Raw genomic sequence first — 17,371 nt, 5'->3', positions numbered from 1 at the left:
GAAAGCCAGGAGCAGGTGGGGGGAGGAAGGCCGGGAAGCTCAGAGGGGACCCTTGCTCCGTCTAGCAAGGCCCCAGTCAGTCCGAGGTAGCATGTGGCAGGAGATCAGGCAGGCAGCAGGAGGGGAGGAAAAAGCCGGAGCCTCTCAGCGCCAGGTCACCTGCACGGCACCTGGGGGCGAAAGCACACATCAGACTCTGCATCCAGTCCATCTCCTATCAGAATAAGCTGCCCTGACTCTGGACAGGCCCTCCCAAGGCACATGCAAGCACAGAGTGTCCCTCACCCCCAGCCACCCCCCAGGGTCAGCAGCACTGAGCAGCTTCCAAGGGAGCGTGGCCACCAGCCCCCCCCCCCCCCCCGAGCGCCCTGGACAACAGCCACACAAGGCAAGTCGTGTGCCGAAGCCAATCCCTTTGCCCGAGGAAGAGGAGGAGGGGAGAGCAAAAGAGGTGAGGCAGCAGCAGCCTTGGGCAAGCCCTGTTGGCCAGTTGCAGGGGATGCCCTTGCAATCCATGGGCAGCGGACACTTGAGGGTTCTTTCTACACTGTGTGGAGTAATGGTCACGTTAAGCCCAATGCATGCGCAGCTCAAGGCGTATCCAAGTGCGGGGCCCGTGCTCCAGTGACCACGCTGGGTCTTTGTGCCCAAGGGACTGTGGTGAGCCAGTGTCTCAGGGGAGTTCCCAAGCAGACATCAGCTCATTCTTCACCACAACAGGTGCACATCCATGGACCGGGGGCACAGGCCATGCAATCCGTCCCCAACCTGGGCCACAGAGGCCAGTCTCCTCCCTGGTGCCGATCCCTTTAAGTGGAGCTGCTGGGCACTGGACCCGGGACCTTGCGGGGGCCCCTGCCTTGCCCCACCTGCCCCAGAGGGAGCTCTGTGCTCTGAAAGGACCGGCCTGCCTCCAGCCACCCCACCCCGCAGGAAGCATCAGGGCCTGGAGGAGGTCCGAGGGCCGCGCGGCGGCGGCGGCAGTGCTGGGGCTTTGGGCAGGGAGCCTGAGGCTCAAACCCGGGGGGGGGGGGCGGGCAGGCCACCCTCCCCCCGGGGAGAGGCTGCCAGGAATGGCAAGCCCCGCCGCGCCTCCAGAGCCCCGAGCCAGCCAGAGAGGCCTTCCCCCCCCACCCCCCGGGCCTCTCCTCCCCGCGGAGCCCCGGCCGCCGCCCCCTGCTGCGGGGGTGTCCGGCGCCCCCCTCCGGAGCGCTTCCCGCCGCGGCGGCAGCAGCCAAGGTCGCCCCCCCCCCCCCCGCCGCTCACCTCCGTCCTGCCCGGGCCGGGAGCTCCTCCGGCTGCGCTCGCCTCGCCTCGCCCGGCCTGGCCAGCCCCTGTGCACCGGAGCCCGGGCGGGCGGGCGAGCCGAGGCCAGGCAGGCAGGCGCTTGTTTACGCCGACGAGGCGCCCCGCCAGCCAGCCAGCCCCGGGCCGGGGAGAGGGAGGGAGAGAGAGGCCCCCCACCCCGCAACTCGCTCGGCTGGAAGGGCAGCCCCCACCCCCGGGCGACTGACCCCGGCCGCCGCTTCCTCCTCCTCCTCCTCCTCGTCGAAGCCCTTCTCCGAAGGCCAGCCTGCCCGACGACGCGCAAGCGGCTGCCACTTCCTGCCTGCCTCCCTCCCTCCCTCCGCCCGGCCGCGCCGATCTGCCCGCCTCCCCGCCGCCAACACCTTCCAGGTGCCAGGCCGCCGCCCCCACGGGAGCCTCACCCGCTGGCCAGGGTGCCCACACCAGCCAGGAGGCGCCTTTCTGCCACCCCCCACCAGCCCCTCACCATGGCCCTGGGCTCAGAGTGGAGCAGCCCCCCCTCCCCCCAGCCCGGGAAATGTGGCGGGTGAACTCCAGCCACCCCCCCCCCCCCTGCCTGATACCGCCTTGGCCGGGCCCTGCCACTCTGCCTCTTCTCCACTGCCGCAGACACACTCACACAACCACCCCTCTGGATCTCTTGTAGGACAGGCAGAAGAAGTCCCCCTCCTCCAGTCAGTCTCTCAGAGGACCAGGATTAGGCCCTGCCTCACCACTGCATTGCTGCCTCCTTTTCTGAGCTCAAGCAGCTTGGTGTGCAAGAAAACCCCACCACCACCACAAGAATCCTTCCAAGAGCCCTGCAAGGCAGGCCACTCTTCTGACCGCAGGGAAAGCAGCTTGCCTGAGGCCACCTCGAGAGTCCTTGAGGACTGCCGCTCACAGCATCACCCTCAGAGCAGCTTTGGAGAGCCCCTGCCGCATCAGGCAGCCACCTGTGCTGGCAGAGCAACTCACCCAACCTTGCTGGCGTCACTCAAACCAGGGCCTGCCCCCTATGCAGGTGGACGCAACAGTGCATTCTATTAGCAATGCTCCGCGGGCTGGCACGCACTCTCGGGGTCTCCCCACTTGCCTCCTCTGCAACAAAGCACAGCCCTTGGAAGCGATGAGTAAAGGCCAGCGGGTAGACCCTCTTCTCAGGCAAGGGGGGGGGGGGGTATAGCTCCCTGGCAGGCACTGGCTCTTCCTTCATGCTAGCTGTCTGGGGGACAGGCTCCAAGCGGCCCTGCTCCCTCCCCTCTATCCAAAGGGTCTGGCACACCCACCTGCCCCAGACCGAGGGAGGGAGACAGATGCTCCGCAAGAGGGTCTCCTTGAGAGAACCTGCAAAGAAGCAAGAGAGCCCCAAGAGGCCAGGCCTGTCCCCTTTACCCAAACCATCTCGCTTGATGCACCACACACGTACAAAGTAGCCTTGGCTTTTTAATCCTCCCTGGTTTATAATGCTGCTTTTGCATATTCCGTTTGTGCCTTTGAGCTTTTACTGACATCTGTCCCACGCAGGTTTCTGGCCAGAAACTGGATCAGTGTAGAAACATGACGCAAGAAGTGACTGTTCCAGGAAAGTTTGTGAAAGGGGCACACACAAAACCTCAGGCCTCAAAAGCTGTATCAAAGCAGGAAATCAGACAGGTATCTTTGGTGTTACTGAAAACAAGCCAGACAGCCAGAAAGTCACCCCAGCAATTATCTTAACACACTCAGAATTAGTCAGCTCTGCTAGGGGAAATCACAAACATCTGGTAATTTTCTTTGATAAGGCCAGCATCATGTTTAAAGTGGTTTGGGGGTGTGGGGGGAGATCTTACTTCAAAAACCGCCAGCCTTCAGGACTTCCTGTTCTGTGTTGCAGGAAGCTGCAGGCTTTTTCTGGGAAAGGTCTTGTTAAGAATGTGCTCTCCTCGGGAACGGCTTCCGCAAGCATTTGGGCAGCCCTGAAAAGAATGAAGATTAACTGGTCTCTCTTTCTGACGTCGTCACTGCATCATGTGTATTCTTTTTGGCATTAGTGGTCTGGACAGCACTCAAATTAGTCTGTTCTGCAGCCGTGTGACTCGCTTGTCCACAAGGACGCACCTAAATACACTAAGGAGGGCTACTTTTAGCCATACTTCCTTACCTATAAAAACAGATCCACACTGTGGCTCTGCTTTGTAGAGTTGCTGTGCAACTGGATGCAAACCCCTTCATAAGCCAGCATGGTGGGATGCGTAGAATGTTAGGCTAGGATGTGGGAGCTGCAGATTCAACCCCCCCCCCTTCCGCCATAGAGGCTTGGGGCCACACACTCTCTCAGCCTCGCCTCCCTCATAGGGTTGTTGTGAGGATAAAACAGGAGACAGGGAAAAGATGCAACTGCTTTGGAAACCCCCCCACACACACACTGGGTAGAAAGGCAGGGGATAAATGAGGTACATAAGATATAAATGGGATCAACAGAAGCAGCCAGGATATTTGCCACTAATGACTGGGACAGGCAGCAACAGAAATGTAAAGGTCTGGGCGGGGGGGGGGGGCTTTTTGAGACTGGAAAAAAAACATATGAAAGGTTTTCTCTTTCATAATGAGTTAAATGCTTCTTAAAGGAAGTCCCCCCCTAAAAAAAAAGTTATAGCTTAAGAAAAAGTTTTCAGACTCTACATTTTTCCAGTGAAAAACACCTTTGTGACACCATTGCCAGAAAGTGCTTTTTTAAAACAAAATAACACAAATAATGGAGACCCAGCTTGCTATCATGGTTAAGACCAGTAGACTCTAATCTGAAGAACCAGGTTTGATTCCCCACTTCTCCACATGCAGCCAGCTGGGTGACCTTGGGTTAGTCACAGTTCTCTCGGAACAATCTTGACCCTCAAAGGGAGGGTGTCTGTTGTGGGAAGAGGAAGGGAAGGTGATGGTAGGCTGCTCTGAGACCCCTTTGGGTACTGAAGGGCAGGGTTTAAAACCAACTCATCTTCAAATATCTCATACATCATCTAGATGGTTTCCAGAGCATTTTGACCCAGTTACCATGATGGATATTGACAGGATCCTGGGATCCAGGAAGGCCACAACTTGTGTATTTGACTCTTCCCCCTGCTGCTAAAATCATGTAAGAGTCACACTGATGAGCCCTTGATGTCTACAGTACATCACTCTGGGCACCTTCCCTTGGCCACTCAAACACAAGGTTATCTGCTCATTAATTTAAAGACCATCCCTACAGAAAAACGATGTAGCCAACAATTATCACCCAGTCTCTCATCTGTCCTTTCTGGGCAAAGTGACTGACAGGACTCTAGCCGAACAACTCCTGCTCTTCCTGCGTGACTCATCTGGTCTGGACTCTTTTCAGGCTGGGCAATGGGGCAGAGATGGCCCTGACGGCTTTATTTGATGACCTCTCTTCTGTCTGGAGGTAGAGAAAGGCCAGGCCTCTCTGTGGCTCTTGTGAGAGCTGCAGCCTTTGATACAGGACATCACATCATACTCTGGAGATGTGGGTGTGCCTGGAACTGGTTTAAATTGTTCCTCTAAAGGCTGCCATTGGAGACCAGCTACCTCCAGTGTGGCAGCTGTCTGGTGGGGCTCCGTGGGGCATAATCTGACTCCCATGTTGTTCAGCCCCTTTACAAGAAATCATTCACAGTCATGGAACTGGACTCTATCAAGCATTGACCTGGCTCTTTAAGAACTGCCAGCTGCCTCAGCTGAAGGAGGAGGGGGCTCCTCTGCTCACCACAACCAGCTCACTCATCTGAGCAGGGCCTTTGCAGGGGCCAACCTGCAAAGGAACAAAATCAACCCTGTCCATACAGGTGCCTTCTCTGCTGTGGCCCCTGCCTTATGGAATGGTCTGCCTGGTGAGGTCATGCAGGCTCCCAGCTTCTGTCACTCCACAGACTGTTAAACAGGATTATTTAGGAGGGTGTTTTTATCAAGCTGGGATGGTTACAACAGAATGGTTCAGGAAGGTACTTCTATAAAGGAGACAGGACTGTGAACTGTACCACTCTGTAGTATGTGTCACTTGTTTACTGTATAACCTTGCTGTCCCTGTATTGTTTTATATTTAATACCATTTCCTGCTTTGTATCTAGTCTAATATTTTATGCCTTGTTTCAGATTGCTGGAATCCTGTTACACTGCTTATTAGATAGCTGACCCTGCTGTTTGCATTGATGCACACAGTGTCACCTGCCTTCAATCTTAGTGAGAAAGGCAGCCTAGAAATAACGGAATAAATTAGACACTATATGTTATACTCACTCGAGGGATGCAGGGCAAGGAAAGAACTCCAGTGCCCTTACTAGCTGGGCAGAAGAGGAAATCGCAGAATCCTAGAGTTGGAAGGGACCTCCAGGGTCATCTAGTCCAACCCTCTGCACAATGCAGTAAACTCAGAAATACCTCCCCCACACCCCCAGTGACCCCTACTCTACTCCAAGAAGGTGGCATAAAGCCCCCCAAACCTTCCAGGATCTCTGGCCAAACCGTCCTGGAGAAAAACTGCTGCCTGACCCCAAAGTGGGGGTCAGCATTTCCTTGCGGGGGTGTAAGAAAGGGCCATGAGAAGGACGAGACGCATCCCTTCCTGCCCTCCTTCTCATGCTCCGCCCAAGCCTCGCTGTCCAGCGCTTGCGGGGGGTGGGCTGTGCCCGCGCCCACCACCACGTTCGAAGGCCCCGCAGTCCTCCACTGGATCTCTCAGGCCGCCCGCCCGCCAGCCCTCCGTGTGCCGCAGGAGTCTCGGCCCCATCCAGGGGCGGGGCGGGGCGGTCCAGCGCCGCGGTTGCGAGTGCGAATCCAGGCGAGAGAGGTACTAACCCGAGGCTGCCAAAGCGAGAGAGCCTGGCGCCCTCCTCCAGGGCAGCCCCAGAAGAGGAGGAGGAGGAGGAGTGGCCGCCTCTCCCCCTCTGCGGCGGGGGCGAACAGCGACTCACGCAGAGCCGCGCCCCTCCCTCCGTCCCTCGCCCTCTCAGCCCCCGCCAGGAGGAGGAAGTCCCGCCTCCGGAAGCGGGCTGCGCCAAGGGACTCTTCCTTCCTGCTCTGGCGGCCCCTTGCCGGAAGTGCGTGACCCGCGCGGGAAAACTTCCGGGTCGCCTCAGCGGTGGTCGCCAACGTCGCTGCAGCAGGCGGGCCGCTCCTCTCCTCCCCTCCCGGTCACCATGGCGGGCTCCGGCGGCGGCAGCGGCGGCAGCGCCAGCGCCCTCATGAAGCAGCCCCCCATCCAGTCCACGGCCGGCGCCGTCCCGGTCCGCAACGAGAAGGGTGAGCGGGAGACCCGGTGGGGGGAGGCGGGCGGGGTGGGGTGGGGGCCGCGCTGACCGCCGCCGCTTCCTCCCCCGCAGGCGAGATCTCCATGGAGAAGGTGAAGGTGAAGCGCTACGTGTCCGGCAAGCGGCCCGACTACGCGCCCATGGAGTCGTCCGACGAGGAGGACGAGGAGTTCCAGTTCATCAAGAAGGCCAAGGAGCAGGAGCTCGAGCCCGAGGAGAAAGACGAAGAGCTGGCCAGCGACCCCCGGCTGCGGCGCCTCCAAAACCGCATCAGCGAGGACGTGGAGGAGAGGTTGGCCTGGCCGGGGCTGTGGCACCCACCCAAAGATCGTCTGAAGCTCTAGGCCAGGGGTGCATAAGAGCCACGTAGAATAAACATTAGGTGTTTGAGAGCCGGAAAGAAGGCAGGCAAATAGATGGGGGAAGGAGGGAGAGTGGAAAGAAAGCAACTTTAAATGCACTCTCCAAGCTGGCTTGGTTTGCAGAAGTGATTTAAAGAGAAAAATGCCTTTTCCAGGTCAGCTAATGGGGTGGGGCTTCAAGAGCCACACAATATGTGTGAAAGAACCACATGTGGCTCTTCTAGGCAGATGAGAGGAAGAGGCACAGAAGCCAAGTTATGCCTGCACATGTGACGAGGCAGCTGTTTCAAAATCTCTGGCTTACAACTGAGTTTATTTTCCAGGCTGGCAAGGCACCGTAAGATTGTGGAGCCAGAAGTGGTGGGGGAGAGTGACTCCGAAGTGGAGGGAGAGGCATGGCACATGGAACGGGAGGACACCAGTGAAGAAGAAGAGGAAGAAATTGATGATGAGGTACAGATCTGGTTGCACTCTAGATTCCAACACTCTTAGGCTTTGTGTTTTGGGTGGAACCACGTGAAGCTTGCAAATAACAAAGTTATTCCAACACTGCCAGGGGTCGGACATTTGTGCTGCTGCATCCTTCTGAATTTCAGAAGTATGTTTTCTTGTAGAAACACATTATTACATAAAAATATCTAATACCAACTCAGACTAGTCATCTAGTCTGACTGGCATGAGTTTCAGCACATTATTTGTGATTTTATAACTGAAGATTCTGAAGAATGTCTAACTTTTATTAATTGCGTATGTAAGATATCTCTTTCTAATACAGCCACAGGGACTGTGCTTCACCCTTTCTCTGTTGCTAGGAAATTGAGCGCCGCCGTAGCATGATGCGGCAACGTGCCCAGGAGCGGAAGAATGAGGAGATGGAAGTGATGGAGCTGGAAGATGAAGGCCACTCTGGGGAGGAGTCAGAGTCTGAGTCGGAATACGAGGAATACACAGACAGTGAGGATGAGACTGAGCCACGCCTCAAACCAGTCTTCATCCGCAAGTAGGGGCCTTTGCTGCTTTGAGGCGGGTGGAAGTTAATTCTCATCAACTGATTTCATATTAGGGCGGCATCAGAAGGGGCCGGGAATCTGCTGTGAAAGCATTCCCTGTTTTGCAACACTGGCATGGTTTCTTCTTGTTGGTAGCATGAGAAGGCATGGTCTCTGGAGTTCCCCAGAAGAAGCCGGGGAGTTCATCAAATTCATGCATGGATTCTAGAGGGCAGTTTCATGGCTGTCATTCTGCACAGAGTAGGGCAGTAAAGAGCACAGGGCTCACCACAAATGTCTCTGCAGGAAGGACCGAGTCACAGTCCAGGAACGAGAGGCAGAGGCAGTGAAGCAGAAAGAACTGGAGCAGGAGGCGAAGCGGATGGCTGAGGAGAGGCGCAAGTACACGCTTAAGGTAAGAGGGAAACACAAGAATGCTGCTCTGAGGGTGGAACAGAGAGCTAGACAGGGTCAGGAACTCACCACATTGACTGACATTGCAGATCGTGGAAGAGGAAGCGAAGAAAGAGCTGGAGGAAAACAGGCGGTCTTTGGCTGCCCTGGATGCGCTTGACACCGATGATGAAAATGATGAGGAAGAATACGAGGCCTGGAAAGTCCGGGAGTTGAAGCGGATCAAGCGGGACCGTGAAGAACGGGAAGCGTAAGTGTAGTTGGGCCAGAGCTAAGGGCCATTTTCTTCTCTGAATACCTGAGGCACAGCGTCAAACAGGGCTTTGTCTATGGTGGCTGCCTCAAGACGAGGGAGTTTTCTGGACTGAGGAGGAGCTGGAGTTTTTGAGGTGAATTCTAGTGGGATTTGATTCCTTTGATCTGGCAAGGAGTTTAGTAGATGATTTGGAAAGCAGGTGCAAGTATAAACCAATTTTTAAAAACCTAAAGCTTGATTTTTAAAATGTGATTACTTTTTTAAAAATTGGTTAAACATTTTATTCAGCTTTAAACTATAACAGAAACATATGAATGCCTATGCAGTCTCTTAAATATGAATTAGAACCTCTGTCAAGCAAAATGAGAGAAAGGTAGGTTTTAAATGGAGGAGGCTGTACAATAAGCGTTATGCGTGACAACACAAGTCAAACTATGTTACTGTGTAAATTGGAACAATTAGATTTTATCTTGCTCTTGTTACCAGACTTGCTTCTGGAGAGCTCTGAACACAGTGTTTTTTGGACAAGTAATGTTTGATATCTTTTTGTAGTAGAAGCCAAAGTGAAACCTTTAACATTGTGATTAATCACGTCAGCACATATGGTTACAGCAGAAGTTTTAGAGTTAGCATGACAGCTCATTGGTCACAAACCATTGTCAGGGCAACTTACTAGCATGCATGCTGACTCAGAGAATATATAAATTGGTTGGGAAGCTGATTGAAATACTTGTTTTTGTTTGCTTTTTTCCTGGGCAAATGCAAGTCTCTCCACCATGGGAGATGGGGCATGCATGGAGAGGCTATCTGTGCAGCCACCCTGAGCCTGCTTCAGCAGGGAGGGTGGGATATAAATTGATTAAACGAAACAGATTCCTGAATGGAACTTTAACCTTTCTGTAGGCTAGAGAAGGAGAAGGCAGAGATTGAGCGTGTGAGGAATCTGACAGAGGAGGAACGCCGCGCAGAGCTCCGAGCAAATGGCAAAGTCATCACCAACAAGGCAGTGAAGGGCAAATACAAATTCCTGCAGAAGTACTACCATCGGGGGGCCTTCTTCATGGTATGTGGGGAGCACTGGTGAGGAGGGGAGAGAAGTCCAGGGTCTGCACACGGACTGTATCTGCATCTCCAACTCACGGCATCTCAGGCAGTGGTGCTGGGACAGCCCCTTTTCTGCCTGGGACCTGTAGGAGAGGAGAAGCTTCTGGAATGCAGCAGGAGCTGTGTTGGGAGGAGCCTGAAGTGGGCCTGTTGGCATCACTGCAGGGCCTGGGAAGAAGAAATGGCCTCTGCTTCATTTGAGTGTTCCCTGAACTACCCATAGAGGCATTTTTCTCCAGCACAAACCAATGGAGAGGAGAGAAGGTGTGAGGCCTTGCCCCCCACTCAACCCTGACTCTTTACTCCCAGGATGAAGATGAAGATGTGTACAAGAGGGACTTCAGTGCCCCAACTCTGGAGGATCACTTCAACAAGACCATCTTGCCAAAAGTCATGCAGGTGAAAGAGGAACACTTTTTTTGGAGGGGCGGGACACAACCTGTAGCTAACTTGAATTTTCCCTTATGTATCCATAACCCCCACGCCACCCCCAATGCCTGGAGTTTTACTGAAATCAAAGGTGATTCTTTGGCCACTGCTCAAAATTTACCCTTTCCTTAAAATTCTCTTCTGCTTTCCAGGTGAAGAACTTTGGGCGTTCTGGGCGAACTAAATACACGCACTTGGTGGACCAGGATACCACCTCCTTTGACTCCGCCTGGGGCCAGGAGAGTGCACAAAATACCAAGTTCTTCAAGCAGAAGGCAGCTGGGGTGCGGGATGTCTTTGAGAGGCCCTCTGCCAAGAAGCGGAAGGTGAACTGAAGGGGGAGAGCAGTGCAGGGCATGGGACATTGGCCCCAATGCTTAGGGGAGGAGGTCATGGAGTATTGGCACAGGTGTGGGCCAGACCCGTCCTCCCCTCTTGGATGCCTCAGTGGGGTAGAGCAGCAGACAAGCCAGCCAGCACCATAACTTCTGGTCCCCCTGCTGCAGAACGGCTGCCTGGCTACAAGTCCTTTTCGTAGCATGCGGGGGGGGGTGCTTTTTGGCAGATTGTAAATTATTTTTGTTCTTTATGTGGGGGGAGGGGAAATAAGATGAAACCATATTAAAGGTTTTTTACAATCTGCTGCTGTGCTGCTTAATGGTGGAAGGGGGGAAGCGCCGTCACAGCGGCTGCTGCAGCAAAGGCTTGCTGGTGGTGGCAGATGTGGCCAGGTGAGATCAGTGGCTTCTACTGCTTGAGGCAAAACTCAGCTGGAGCTGAGGCCTCATCAGGTTTCTCTGTCTACAGCAGGACTATGCTCAGTAAGACCACTTACAGATGTTGAAATAGGTTAACATTGAGACAGTGGGGACTGCTGGTGGGCCCTCTGTGCCAATAGTGTAACCGTTTTCATGCCACAACATACGAGCTGTGGCCTGCTGCAGAAAGTGGAATCAAGCTTGAGTGACTGATGGAAGTCAAACTCTCTATGCACAAGTTGTTAGGGAAGGAGTTGTAGGCAAAAGCCACATCACAATACCTTTCACTCAATTTCAAAAATGACAGCACTGTCTGCGAGCTGTCAAGTTCTCCAGAACTCTTCAGCAGACTGGACGCAAGGAAGAATAAAAGCAGGTATGATATTAAGAGCTGCTTCTGCTGTGCTCCTGAGTGAAATGCTGAGCAACTCTGCAGGGTTGCAGGAGTGGCCCTTAATGCTGCAGATGAAGTAAAGCTGACCAATTGGCACAGGCTAAGCCGGAGCCACCTTGGGCAGAAAGTCCACCACGTGCTTCTCTCCTCTCAGCCTCCAAAGGATCCAACTACTTTTCCTCCTGTTAGAGATTGTTGGGCTATTTATCACTGGCCTTTGTTTCCAGTGGCAAGAATCTGTTTATTACTTGCTCCCAGAATGCCAGCAGTGCAGCAAACCACCAGCAGCATTTTAAATCTGCCAATCCCACATAATTCATTTCAGTAACAAGAACCAGCTGTTTGGATCATGTCCTGAGAAAATCTGCTGCACTTTATGTATTGCTTGTTTTTGTAATATGCAGCTGGATGAAGCTTTCACACTGTTCTGTGTTATAGTTATTTTATTAAGTCAACAAAAATGTGATTTTGGACATTGATAAGGATTTCCATTCATGCGGGAGAGCTAACACCAGCGTTACCCCACTGAAGAGACAGAGGTCATACAGTGGATCCTGTTCAATCCCATGTGAACGGCATCATTTCAAACACCTTCTAATCCAGTAGCTTTAATGCTGAGTACAGTACACCATATGCTGAGAAAAGGCAAAGTTCTTTCATTCTCTCCTTTGGTGCATCAGCTCTCAATTGGTAAGGGCGATCAGTGCCTCCACGACATTTCCCATGTGTTCCCGTAAGCTGCGCTCAGCTGCTGCCCTAGATATCTCCATCTCATTCATCTGTGGGGAAAACAAAAAAGAGTTGGGGCTGCGCCTGCTGTGTCATACCTGCAGAAAGCTGTTTCCACTGGCAAACCTAAGACTCACAATCAGCTCCAAATCTTCTTTCTTGATTGTAACTTTGGCCAGTTCCTTCTCTCTGAAAGCAAAAGGAAAAGCTATTCAGGGCCCCCAGACAACATCCAACTCCACAATAAAGTCTGATGCTCCACAACCGGCAGCATTTGGGCTGCAGCACACTGAACAGAAGCAGAATTCTGGTGCTGAACTAGCAAACTGAAGTTTGATTTTATTTGACTTACATCCTGCCCTCCCCCATGGTTTCTGCTGCTGTAAAGCAAGCAAAAAGATGCAATTAAAGATTTATGGTTACACTAATTTCTTAACATTTGAAACATGTACAGCCTCCTCCTGCAGTTAAAACAGGTGTAAAACCTTTATGGAAAACGCCAAACGCTTGCAGTAACTATAGGGATCAGCTTTGGCACCAAGCCACCTTCATAGCCCACAGCTGGCACACGGCAGCTCTTACGGGGTGGCTGAGAAAGCAGCCGATGACAGGAAGAACTCACCGCTCCTGCCTTGCTTTCTGCTCTCTGGATCTTCTGTCTCCGATCACAGACATGGCCTGTTAGGGGGGAGAGGCGATTCCAGAATGTGTGATTAATTCATCAAGTGTCCATCTGCCAGACTACCCACATCATATACTTGACACATAAGATCCCTTAGAGGAGCCATGCTGGATCGCACACACACAGTCCAGCGTCCTCTTTCCTTACTCAGATGCCAGATGAAAGCCCACATGGGGGCCTGCTGATTGCTCCGCAACACAGCATGATCAGAGGGATGCTGCATCTGAATCCAGAGACTCCATTTTACTACCATGGCTAATAGCCAAAACCAGATCTATCCAGGAAAGGAAAGGTCCCCTGTGCAAGCACCAGTTGTTTCTGACTCTGGGGTGACGTTTCACAACATTTTCACGGCAGACTTTTTACGGGGTGGTTTGCCATCGCCTTCCCCAGTCTTTTACACTCTTCCCCCTAGCAAGCTGGGTACTCATTTTACCGACCTCGGAAGGATGGAAGGCTGAGTCAACCTTGGGCCGGCAACCTGAATCCAGCTTCTGCTGGAATCGAACTCTGGTCGTGAGCTGAGAGTTCAGATCACAGTACTGCAGTACTGCTGCTTTACCACTCTGCGCCATGGGGCTGCTTAGATCTATCCAACCCCCTTTTTAAATCCATCTCATCCCAGTTCATGGCAGTGAGCCCTACAAGGCAGCGACACACTGTGTAAAGAAACAGAAGCAACTCTGAGTCCAGCAGTACATTGTCATACATCCACTGCCAGTAAGGGAGAAGGTGAAAAGTTCTTTCTGTGTTGTAGAGAAGGCTGATTCACTATAGAATTAAGTATCAGAGAGATTTTGTAAGAAAAAATATTATTTGTATTAGCAAAAACGTATGTTTGAAGCAGCTGTTCAAAGGGTTATATTGGTTTGGTTACGATTCTTTGAATTTAGGCAGATTGTGAGAAGAGGGCAGGAAGGGTTGCATCATGCTTAGTTCTCATGGCCCTTTCTCACACACCCAGGGAAACTGTTTGCCACTTTGGGATCAGGGAGCAATTTTTCTCAAGCCCAGTTTGGCCAGGGGCCGTGGAAGGTCCCCCGCCCTCATCTTCTTACATGGAGCAAGTGTCACTGGGTGTGTGTGGGGGGGAGGTATTTGTGGGTTTCCTGCATTTTGCAGGGGGTTGGACTAGATGGTCCTGGAGGTCCCTTCCAACTCTATTATTCATACCTCAATCACCATTACTGAAACCAAAAAGCAAGACATGTTTTTTCTTTCCTGTTCCCAACTCTTCAATGCCAGTTTGGGGAGAGCCAGTTTGGTGTAGTGGTTAAGTGTGCGGACTCTTATCTGGGAGAACCGGGTTTGATTCCCCACTCCTCCACTTGCACCTGCTGAAATGGCCTTGGGTCAGCCGTAGCTCTGGCAGAGGTTGTCCTTGAAAGGGCAGCTATTGTGAGAGCCCTCTCCAGCCCCACCCACCTCCCAGGGTGTCTGTTGTGGGGGAGGAAGGGAAAGGAGATTGTGAGCCGCTCTGAGACTCTTCGGAGTGGAGGGCGGGATATAAATCCAATATCTTCTTTTAAAAGGTGTCATCCCAAACTGTACACATTATTCCAAATGGGGCCTCAGTGGGGGTTTGTATAAGGGCAGAATTACTGTATTTATTGACAACCCCTTAACACAGATCAAAATTGGCATCTGGTAGTCTATAGCAGGGGTGTCCAAACAGTGGTTCAGGAGCCGCATGGAGCTCCTCCACACATTGTGTGGCTCTCGAAGCCCGCCCCCCCCCCGGCTGACTTGGAGAAGCCATCGCTCTCTTGAAAGCACTTTGCCAAGCCAAGCAGCGGGCAGCTTGGAGGATGCGTGGAAAGCGGCCTTCTCTCCACCTCTCCCCTCCCTCCCTCCCTGCCTCGTCTTCTGGGTCTGGCGCTTCTTCTGCGTGGCTCTCCTCTCCGCCCGCCCCGCCCTCCCTCCCTGCGGGCGCACCGTCTCCAGGTTGGAGCTCTGGATCTCCTTCTCCTCCGCGTAGTCGGTGACGCGCTCGAGGTCGGCGGCGCCGCTGTCGTGCTTGCGCGGCTTCTCGGCCGGGCGTCCCCCGGCGCCATCCCCGCCCGTGGCCGAACCATTCGGCTCCGCTTCCAGCTCCAGCTCCACGTCGCCCTCGGCCGCCATCGCCCCGCGCCCACCACAGCGCAGCTTCCGTCGCGGAAGACGCGCACTTCCGGCAGCCGCCTCGCCGCAGGGGGAGGGCGGGACTTCCTCTCCCCGCCTCCGGAAACCGGGGGTTGAGTGACAGCCCTGCGGGGGGCCGGCAGCTCCGGGGGCGGGGTCTGCGGCTTAGGCCACGCCCCCGCTCCCCTCAGGGGTGGGCCGTTTGGGGGGAGGGGAGAGCAAGGCTTCGGGGAGCCCCCCACAGGTGCCCAGCCCCCCCCACTCCCTCCCCCCCCCAGACCTGCATGACCCCAGCCAGGTGCCCAGGCCCCCTCCCTCCCCTCTCCTTTCCCCTCCCCCCTTTCTCCCCCATGGCTGCTACAGGCAGAGGGGAAGCCCCCCCACAGGTGCCCAGCCCCCCCCCACTCCCTCCCCCCCCAGACCTGCAAGAGCCCAGCCAGGTGCCCAGCCCCCCTCCCTCCCCTCTCCTTTCCCCCCCCCCTTTCTCCCCCATGGCTGCTACAGGCAGAGGGGAAGCCCCCCCACAGGTGCCCAGGCCCCTCTCCCCCCCCCCCGGCTGCTAGGGCAGAGGGGAACCCCCCAGACCTGCATGAGCCCAGCCAGGTGCCCAGGCCCCCCCCCATTCCCCATCCCCCCTCCCCCGCTCCCTCACAGGCCCCCCCCCCATGGCTCATATGGGCAGAGGGGAAGCCCCCCCCCACCTGCAAGAGCCCAGCCAGGTGCCCCAGGCCCCCCTCCCTCCCCTCTCCTTTCCCCTCCCCCCTTTCTCCCCATGGCTGCTACAGGCAGAGGGGAAGCCCCCCCACAGGTGCCCAGGCCCCTCTCCCCCCCCCCCGGCTGCTAGGGCAGAGGGGAACCCCCCCAGACCTGCATGAGCCCAGCCAGGTGCCCAGGCCCCCCCCCATTCCCCATCCCCCTCCCCCGCTCCCTCACAGGCCCCCCCCCCATGGCTCATATGGGCAGAGGGGAAGCCCCCCCCACCTGCAAGAGCCCAGCCAGGTGCCCAGGCCCCCCTCCCCTCCCCTCTCCTTTCCCCTCCCCCCCTTTCTCCCCCATGGCTGCTACAGGCAGAGGGGAAGCCCCTCCACAGGTGCCCAGCCCCCCCACTCCCTCCCCCCCCCCAGACCTGCAAGAGCCCAGCCAGGTGCCCAGGCCCCCCTCCCTCCCCTCTCCTTTCCCCTCCCCCTTTCTCCCCCATGGCTGCTACAGGCAGAGGGGAAGCCCCTCCACAGGTGCCAGCCCCCCCCACTCCCCTCCCCCCCCCAGACCTGCAAGAGCCCAGCCAGGTGCCCAGGCCCCCCCCCTCCCCTCCCCTCCCTCTCTTCCCCTCCCCCCCTCTCTCTCCCCCCCCATGTGCCCTGCCTACAGGCAGAGGGAAGCCCCTCCACAGGTGCCCAGCCCCCCCCACTCCCTCCCCCCCCAGACCTGCAAGAGCCCAGCCAGGTGCCCAGGCCCCCCCCCCTCCCCTCCCCTCTCCTTTCCCTCCCCCCTTTCTCCCCCATGGCTGCTACAGGCAGAGGGGAAGGCCCCTCCACAGGTGCCCAGCCCCCCCCACTCCCTCCCCCCCCCAGACCTGCAAGAGCCCAGCCAGGTGCCCAGGCCCCCCTCCCTCCCCTCTCCTTTCCCTCCCCCCTTTCTCCCCCATGGCTGCTACAGCAGAGGGGAAGCCCCCCCACAGGTGCCCAGCCCCCCCCCACTCCCTCCCCCCCCCAGACCTGCATGACCCCAGCCAGGTGCCCAGGCCCCCTCCCTCCCCTCTCCTTTCCCCCTCCCCCCTTTCTCCCCCATGGCTGCTACAGGCAGAGGGGAAGCCCCCCCACAGGTGCCCAGCCCCCCCCCACTCCCTCCCCCCCCCAGACCTGCAAGAGCCCAGCCAGGTGCCCAGGCCCCCCTCCCTCCCCTCTCCTTCCCCTCCCCCCTTTCTCCCCCATGGCTGCTACAGGCAGAGGGGAAGCCCCCCCACAGGTGCCCAGCCCCCCCCCACTCCCTCCCCCCCCAGACCTGCATGACCCAGCCAGGTGCCCAGGCCCCCCTCCCTCCCCTCTCCTTTCCCCTCCCCCCCTTTCTCCCCCATGGCTGCTACAGGCAGAGGGGAAGCCCCCCCACAGGTGCCCAGCCCCCCCCACTCCCTCCCCCCCCCAGACCTGCATGACCCAGCCAGGTGCCCAGGCCCCCCTCCCTCCCCTCTCCTTTCCCCTCCCCCTTTCTCCCCATGGCTGCTACAGGCAGAGGGGAAGCCCCCCACAGGTGCCCAGCCCCCCCCCACTCCCTCCCCCCCCAGACCTGCAAGAGCCCAGCCAGGTGCTCCAGGCCCCCCTCCTCCCTCTCCTTTCCCCTCCCCCCTTCTCCCCCATGGCTGCTACAGGCAGAGGGGAAGCCCCCCCACAGGTGCCCCAGCCCCCCCCACTCCCCTCCCCCCCCCAGACCTGCATGACCCCAGCCAGGTGCCCAGGCCCCCTCCCTCCCCTCTCCTTTCCCCTCCCCCTTTCTCCCCCATGGCTGCTACAGGCAGAGGGAAGCCCCCCCACAGGTGCCCAGCCCCCCCCACTCCCTCCCCCCCCCAG

The 17,371-nt window shown here is 56.3% G+C and overlaps 2 protein-coding genes across 2 annotated transcripts; one reads left to right on the top strand and one right to left on the bottom strand.

Annotated features, from left to right (window-relative positions):
• The first annotated feature begins 6,265 nt into the window (after nucleotides 1-6,265).
• Nucleotides 6,266-10,763, top strand: MFAP1 (microfibril associated protein 1). Its single transcript, XM_060260106.1, has 9 exons — nucleotides 6,266-6,561; nucleotides 6,642-6,861; nucleotides 7,255-7,384; nucleotides 7,744-7,931; nucleotides 8,227-8,335; nucleotides 8,424-8,584; nucleotides 9,494-9,653; nucleotides 10,004-10,093; nucleotides 10,276-10,763. Exons 1-9 carry the CDS (start codon nucleotides 6,459-6,461, stop codon nucleotides 10,456-10,458), a joined length of 1,344 nt encoding a protein of 447 aa, XP_060116089.1. The 5' UTR covers nucleotides 6,266-6,458; the 3' UTR covers nucleotides 10,459-10,763.
• A 937-nt stretch (nucleotides 10,764-11,700) lies between these two features.
• HYPK (huntingtin interacting protein K) lies at nucleotides 11,701-14,902 on the bottom strand. The gene is made up of 4 exons (XM_060260244.1): nucleotides 14,622-14,902; nucleotides 12,627-12,682; nucleotides 12,142-12,193; nucleotides 11,701-12,054 (listed from the first exon to the last, which is right to left on the bottom strand). The coding sequence occupies exons 1-4, from the start codon at nucleotides 14,805-14,807 to the stop codon at nucleotides 11,959-11,961; spliced, it is 390 nt and encodes a 129-aa protein (XP_060116227.1). The 5' UTR covers nucleotides 14,808-14,902; the 3' UTR covers nucleotides 11,701-11,958.
• Between the last annotated feature and the right edge of the window lie 2,469 nt (nucleotides 14,903-17,371).

The sequence above is a fragment of the Heteronotia binoei genome, chromosome 19, assembly GCF_032191835.1.
Source record: "Heteronotia binoei isolate CCM8104 ecotype False Entrance Well chromosome 19, APGP_CSIRO_Hbin_v1, whole genome shotgun sequence".
Taxonomy (NCBI): Eukaryota; Metazoa; Chordata; class Lepidosauria; order Squamata; family Gekkonidae; genus Heteronotia; species Heteronotia binoei.
The sequence above is the reverse complement of the archived record's forward strand: the minus strand, read 5'-3'. Positions and strand labels throughout refer to the sequence as shown.